Genomic DNA, 7,278 nt, shown 5'->3' with positions numbered 1-7,278 from the left:
GTAAAAAATAAAATAAATAAAATCCATCTCTTTAAATGAAGTGCTTTGCCAAATTAGTGTACACAAAATAACATTTATATCGAAACTGTGAAAGTTTTGGACCACACAATGGAAATATCTTAAATTGATGAAAAACAAGTTGGTTTCTGGTAAGAAAACATAAGTGTCTGTATGAGATAGGGGACTTAAACAAAACCTTTTTTTCAATATAAGTGCAAATAAAGGTATTAAATTATACGATGCATAGTTGCATATGATACCTTGTAACTGTCACCGTGGTGGCATTCATTTTCTAAACTTCTTATCCTGTTCAAGGTCTCAGAAGGGGGGGTTACTGAGACCTGGGCTACACACTGCACCTAGTCAATTACAGAGCACAAACTGACAAACTGAACCATACACACTTACGTTCATACCTAAGGGCAATTTAATTATAGAGCATCCGGAGTAAAAGCACACAGATCGGTCCTAACTGAGATTAAACCCCAGAACCGCCGATCACATGTCACCATGCTACTATCCAAGTGGGGTCTTCCCAATCAGAAGACAGACTGTGTTGATTTTTCATAGACAATTTATGACCTCAGGAACTTTATACTGTGGCCTGATTTTGAACAAATTGGTCTAACTTTGGTTGTTGCCAAAGTTAAATAACCGCCGTATCAATTTCAAACCTTTGATATCAAACTAAAAATGTAATTATTATACATTTACATAAAAAAAATACCATAATCCAGCCTTATGTCGTTAGTTGATTTCCAGCAGTCTTTGTTTTGCTATAAGTAATCAATATTTAATTACATGATTTGTCTGTTTTGCTTTTAAAACAAGGCGGTTTAAACAGCAGATGCTTAAATGGAAACATAACATAAGAAGCCAAAAATCAATCACAGTGCTCATAGCAGCAATTTGTGATATCTACCGTACAATGAAACGCACCGCGAACAGGATTGTGTGTCTAATTTCTACAGAACTGACACATCAAAGATTCACAATCTTTGGGCAGATTTAAAAAATAATACTACCGAAGCGTTTATGGCAAGATGATATAAGCTTACAACATCATTTCATTTTGGCCTTTTAAGGTTGCTGCTTGGTATCGATCCACCCAGCTAGACTCTAAAGGCACTTAGTACAATAATTCACAGCAATTGTCATCAACCAAGAGTTTGAGAGGGTTTTTGCCCTGCTCTTAAGTAACGTCATTACCCAGAACTCTGTTCAACAGAACCTCGTAGATGGTCATTATCCAGTGACCAACTGAATGAAGATTGTCCATATTAATAAATAAATACATGTCAAGGCACAGGGATTGAAAACAAAAGAAAAATTAAGAGTGCTCCACCCTGTTAAAGAGAAGGAAGAGTGGATGAATGAAGAGATGATATTGGGGTAAAACAACTACCTGTGTGTCCTTATCGTAGATAAGTATGCAAGGTTTGTCCTTGAAAGTTCAGGTATTGTCATTTTTATTTATTCTCACTGGCGGCCATTCTCTTGGTTGTCATGGTTGACACATCAGGTTGCTTTCCGAGTTTAATTTCAGAAGACAGGAAGCTCTTTAAGAGTTTTTCAGTCTCCCCAAGTAACGCCTCAGCCATTGTACTGCTGCTGATAACGTCGGTTCAACTCGCGCAGCTCCTTTTCCCGAACGCGCCGAGCTTTGTTCGATTTGGTTGAGCGACTTGATCGTGTGGACTGGGCTGACTTGGTGCTGTGGCAGCGAGATGATGCCCGCTTCAGCAGGTTCTGTGATATACAGCGTTGTAGGTTCTTCATGGAGGACGCGGCGGCCATGCTGATGATCCAGGGGTGCTTGAGAGCCTGGCCCGCAGTCAACCGCTCGCTTGGATCCACTGTGAGAATCCGTTCCACAAAGTCTTTGGCAAGGTTGGACACACTGGGCCATGGCTGGGGAATGAACACAGATGTAGTACAAGACTGTAATTAAACTTGGGCTAAATTCATTCATTTTCTACCGCTTATCCTCACGAGGGTCGCGGGGGTGCTGGAGCCTATCCTAGCTGTCTTCGGGCGAGAGGCGGGGTACACCCTGGACTGGTTCGCCAGCCAATCACAGGGCACATATAGACAAACAACCATTCACACTCACATTCATACCTATGGACAATTTGGAGTCGTCAATTAACCTAGCATGTTTTTGGAATGTGGGAGGAAACCGGAGTACCCGGAGAACATACAAACTCCACACAGAGATGGCCGAGGGTGGAATTGAACCCTGGTCTCCTAGCTGTGAGGTCAGCGTGCTAACCACTTAACCTGGGCTAAATTCAACTGTCCATATAATAGCATCAAACTGAGAATATATACTAAAGCAATTATCCATGTAGTTTGAATAGTTATTTATGTTCATTAAACCACCACACACAAATACTGTTTTAAGGACAAGAAATACTTTGTATAATGACAATAATAGCTTAAAGTTGTTCAGTGACACTAGCAAAAGTACGTACGATATTTCCTGTACAACCAGCACTGCTCCCTACACCACTATGTACATCTGTGTAATTTTTATATTCAGTATAGTTACTCCAGACTCCATTCACTGTGCAATATCTGATCAAGCTCCACATGCAATATTAAGGCTCTAAATGCAATATATTGAGTTCTATGTGAAAAATTTCTATAATGCCTCATATTAACACTAGCAAGATCTCAGTGTATATAGACTGGTCATATAGTATCTTATCTGCATACTGTATTTGTATATAACTCTTGGGAAAAACTGTTGATTTTGTTAATACTTGGGTTGTTTATATTGTTTATTTTTCTATATTGTGTATTTTGTACTGCTTAACTGATTCTGTACTCTGTATTTCCCCACTGAGGGACAAATAAAGGCATATCTTATCTTATCTTACCCCATGAACATGATATCAATATGCAATATGTGGCTTCCCCGTGGGACAAAAACAAGCTGCTAACTAATCACATTGCTCGTTTGTTGTAAAAACAAAACGCCAAAACGTTACTGTGGTAAAAAGTCATATTTGGACCTCAAAGACAGAAGCTCGGCGGATAATTCTAGCTAACTGCAAGCTAGCTGCCGCCAGTGAAAAGTACAGACAGTGACAGCTAGGCAAAACGTCTAACAAAGACGCAAAAATAGTCAAACTGAGAAAGTGTGCCCCAACATTTTCTGCTTGCACTCCTAAAATTTGAGCGGTCCCTCACCTCTCCAGAAAAGCTGTACTTCCCCTTGAGGATCTGCCGGTAGAGCCTCATGCGGTTGTCATCCTCAAATGGCATGGTTCCGCTCAGCAGGATGTACGAGATCACTCCCAATGCCCACATGTCGACGGCATTCGTATAGGGTTTCCTCACCAGGATCTCCGGGGCAATGTACTCAGGTGTTCCGCAGGTAGTCTTCATCAGACATTCATCTCCCTTCTTCCTGCTGTTGGCTAAACCGAAGTCAGTGATAATGATCTTTGAGTCGGCACCCGGGTGGTAGTACAGCAGGTTCTCCGGCTTCAGGTCTCGATGCGTGATCCCCAAAGTATGAAGATACTTGACGCCATCCAGCACCATCTGCAGCACCCGGGTGGCGTCTCGCTCCGTGAAGGAGCCGCGAGCAATAATGCGGTCAAAGAGTTCTCCTCCGGTTGCCAACTCCATCACCATGTAAACACGCTCAGCCGTCTCAAAGACCTCCATGAGCTGGATTATATTGGTATGGCGAACCCGTCGAAGAACGCACAGCTCAGACTCACAAACCTCCCTGCCCTCTCGGTACCGTGTCTCGATCATCTTTATGGCGTACGGCTGCCGAGTACTCTTGTGTTCCACGCGGACGACACGGCTAAAACTCCCTCGACCTATCAGTGCTTTTATGTCATACTTGGCTGTGACCCGTGGGTCAAATTTAGCTCGATATTTAGCCACTTTTTTTCGTTGGGGGTCTGATACCTCGGATGGGTTTTTAGGCTGCTGGCTGCAGGCAACGGGAGTGGCAGCTTGTGCTTGAGTATGTGACGGGGAGGGGGAGTTTGCCTTGTCTGCTCTCCCTCCACCGGCCTCACCCATCATACTAAAAGTGCCATCACCTCGAATGAAGTGCTTATAGACATCTGTTTGAGGGGGCGGATCCACCTGGAGGAAAATAGATAGAGTCTGTTTCAGTTGCAGCATATACGACAATTCAATATGAAGGAGAAAAAAACATTAAATCAACTCAGTTATAAGGGAATTATTTTTTCATAGGAACTCTTCTTAGTAGCATACCTTAAGTTAACATAATTAAAATGTACCTGCATTGCTTCTCAAAGGATCTACAGTACTAGGGCAAATAGCCAAGGTAGATAAGCATGAATTCTATTTAAGGCATGACAAGCTATTGTTATTAATGTGCATAATTCATCAGATCTCCAGCTTCATAGTCTTATAACTACATTAATTATATGTTTTTGTTCAACAGTTTGTGCTTTTCATGTCCATTATTGGGCTTTCAGATGAATCTCTTGTCTCTGAAAATTGCTATAGAGTTCATAATAATGATATACCGTATTTTCTGGACTGTAAGTCGCACAAGGCCAAAAATGCATAATTGGGTAGAAAAAACATACATAAGTCGCACTGGAGTAAAAGTCGCACAAGGCCAAAAATGCATAATTCGAGAGAAAAATATATACATAAGTCGCACTGGAGTATAAGTCACACATGGCCAAAAATGCATAATTAGGTAAAAAAAAAAAAAAAACATACATAAGTCGCACTGGAGTATAAGTCGCACATGGCCAAAAATGCATAATTAGGTAAAAAAAAAACATACATAGTCGCACTGGAGTAAAAGTCGCACAAGGCCAAAAATGCATAATTCGGGAGAAAAATATATACATAAGTCGCACTGGCGTATAAGTCGCACATGGCCAAAAATGCATAATTAGGTAAAAAAAAACATACATAAGTCGCACTGGAGTAAAAGTCGCACAAGGCCAAAAATGCATAATTCGGGGGAAGAATATATACATAAGTCACACTGGAGTATATGTCGCACAAGGCCAAAAATGCATAATTAGGTTTAAAAAAAACATACATAAGTCGCACTGGAGTATAAGTCGCACATGGCCAAAAATGCATAATTAGGTAAAAAAAAAAACATAAGTCGCACTAGAGTATAAGTCGCATTTTTTGCAGGTAATTTATTTTACAAACTACTAAGATATGCTATGGTTATTCAGCTACACAAAAAATAAACATGAACAGAAAAGGTGTCCAGTGTTTATGTAGCATAAACAGTTTTTTCATTTATAAGTCACTCTGGAGTATAAGTCGCAGGAACAGCCAACCTATGAAAAAAAAATGCGACTTATAGTCCGGAAAATATACATAAGTATATCAGTCCTAGTTCCAAATTGACATGTGTAGTGTTGGACTAGGTTTAAACAGCACTGATCTATACCAATACAGTACAACTACAATAACCAACATTGTAAAATAACAACACAAGTGCTATATCAGTCAGATCTCGTTAAATTGTAGAGGTGTAATTAAGTGTCTGGTAGATGAAGTTCAAGTAATGTCCTTTACTGACCTTTTTTACCAGGTCCAACTGAACATCCCCTGGAGGCTCAGGGAGGACCTTACTGTTCCTGCACCCCATCACATAACGCAGGCCATCAGGAGCCCTGCCTCATCACCGCGGACTCAAAACCTTCAGGGCATCCAACATCCAGGCTGAGTCCTGACTCAGACAGAGGGTTCATGAATTGAACTGGACTCCCAATCAGCTGGCATCAGAAATCGCTGTTCTTAAATGTACCATATCCATCCACTTAAGTCAAAGGTGAAATGTCCATGACTTCATCACTGCAATATTGCAAACATGGTGTATGTCTTCTCCCTTTAGTTACTATGACTGCATGTCATAAGTTGTTGCTTTTGTTGAAATATCCACAGCCTGTCATTTTGCCTGAAAAGCTCACGTCAGACGGCTTCCTATTTCAAATGACTCACGTCAAATGGCATTATTATGGGGGCTCGGGGCATGAAATCTACCGATAAGTGCAAGGACTAAAAGCCCAGCAGCATCCAGCAAAACTGCAAAAAAGTAATCATCAAACTTCAATCAGCATTTCCATTGGAAATAAACGTGTCATCTTTGATTGAATCCATTGGAAAATGCTGTAAAGGGTCCATCAATCTCTCAAGTTGTAGAAGTTGTGAAGATGGGAGCTCTGAAAGGCAGCACACAATAACAGTTAGTGCCATGAAGCAGCTCTTGTGACATTTTGACAGAATATATGCAACACTAAAACGCTTTTAACTCGTTAAGTACAAAATTCGCGAGTTATGTTTAGCCTGAATGCAAACCTCAGGGCAAAATACGCTAAAATGTCGCTATTGTAGGATTGTTTGCATTGCAACTGTTAAGGAAACACTAGTGGTCCTCCAAGTAGTACAACTTGATATACTGTACTTTAAATACAATTAATAATGTTTTAGATGTGGAGACTGAAAGCACCGTCCTTTCAAATAGTGTACTTTTCTGAAATGTAGTCAAAAGTTGTTTAAACCAGGGCCTAACTTTCCCGTAAGCAAGGACAAACATGCAGTATTTTAGCATTTTTTACATTTTTAAAGTACACAATAAAGGCACCACATAGAAAAGTCATATCAATAGTGTAAAAAAGTTTAAATTCTCACCTCATTTCGGATTGATTAACGATGACGAAACTATGCATGCTAACTAGCATGCTAGCTGTGGGGCAGGACTCCCTAGTTTGCCAAATCCAGCCTCCTCACCCCACTATCACTCAGCTGGCCCTCTCCATTTTCAACTCGAACCTTACAAACTTCACTCCTCAGCATAAACACCTCAAACTCGTAAGCTCTACCACAACAACAACCAGACTCAAATCCGTGTTTGGTGACGTCCTTCGTAAATGTTGTCAAGTTTCAATTACTTGCAAAGATTCCTTGTCGGATGTTTTTCTGGTCGGTGTTTTGTCAAGAAGAACCCCCTTCTCTCAGGCAGGACACATAAAAAAACTTACTAGCTTACTACTTCCGTTTTGTATTTTCAAAATTAAACCATTTTGCTTCAGCTTACTGTCACATCTAAATAAATAATAAATAATTATTTTCATGTTTTCATGAGTAAATAGTACCAGTTGTGAATCACGTAATGTTGATCTATGTGAGTATAATTGAGAGCTGGTAATAGCGACTTATGGTGTGTACTTATATTTTGAAGTTAACTTCCTCTTTGAATGTTTTTGTCCATTGCTGGTCTGACGCACATAACTTTTTGTACAG

At 40.3% G+C, this 7,278-nt stretch overlaps 1 protein-coding gene across 1 annotated transcript; it reads right to left on the bottom strand.

Moving 5' to 3' along the window:
* Positions 1–1,440: 1,440 nt before the first annotated feature.
* On the bottom strand, positions 1,441–7,002 carry pskh1 (protein serine kinase H1). The gene is made up of 5 exons (XM_078796588.1): positions 6,927–7,002; positions 6,667–6,853; positions 5,555–6,197; positions 3,196–4,113; positions 1,441–1,911 (listed from the first exon to the last, which is right to left on the bottom strand). The coding sequence occupies exons 3-5, from the start codon at positions 5,621–5,623 to the stop codon at positions 1,594–1,596; spliced, it is 1,305 nt and encodes a 434-aa protein (XP_078652714.1). The 5' UTR covers positions 5,624–6,197; positions 6,667–6,853; positions 6,927–7,002; the 3' UTR covers positions 1,441–1,593.
* Between the last annotated feature and the right edge of the window lie 276 nt (positions 7,003–7,278).

The sequence above is a fragment of the Doryrhamphus excisus genome, linkage group LG1 (genome assembly GCF_037039965.1).
Source record: "Doryrhamphus excisus strain RoL-2023G ecotype Guam linkage group LG1, RoL_Dexc_Guam_v1.1, whole genome shotgun sequence".
NCBI classification, from domain to species: domain Eukaryota; kingdom Metazoa; phylum Chordata; class Actinopteri; order Syngnathiformes; family Syngnathidae; genus Doryrhamphus; species Doryrhamphus excisus.
The sequence above is the reverse complement of the archived record's forward strand: the minus strand, read 5'-3'. Positions and strand labels throughout refer to the sequence as shown.

Bases quoted from the DNA above. Each gene is read 5' to 3' on its own strand.
- pskh1 (XM_078796588.1), bottom strand. From the start codon at position 5,623: ATGGGGTGCAGGAACAGTAAGGTCCTCCCTGAGCCTCCAGGGGATGTT. The intron at 4,114-5,554 runs GTCAGTAAAGGA...ATTTTCCTCCAG, and splicing joins AGTTGGACCTGGTAAAAAAG to GTGGATCCGCCCCCTCAAAC. The intron at 1,912-3,195 runs GTGAGGGACCGC...TTCATTCCCCAG, and splicing joins AGTACAGCTTTTCTGGAGAG to CCATGGCCCAGTGTGTCCAA.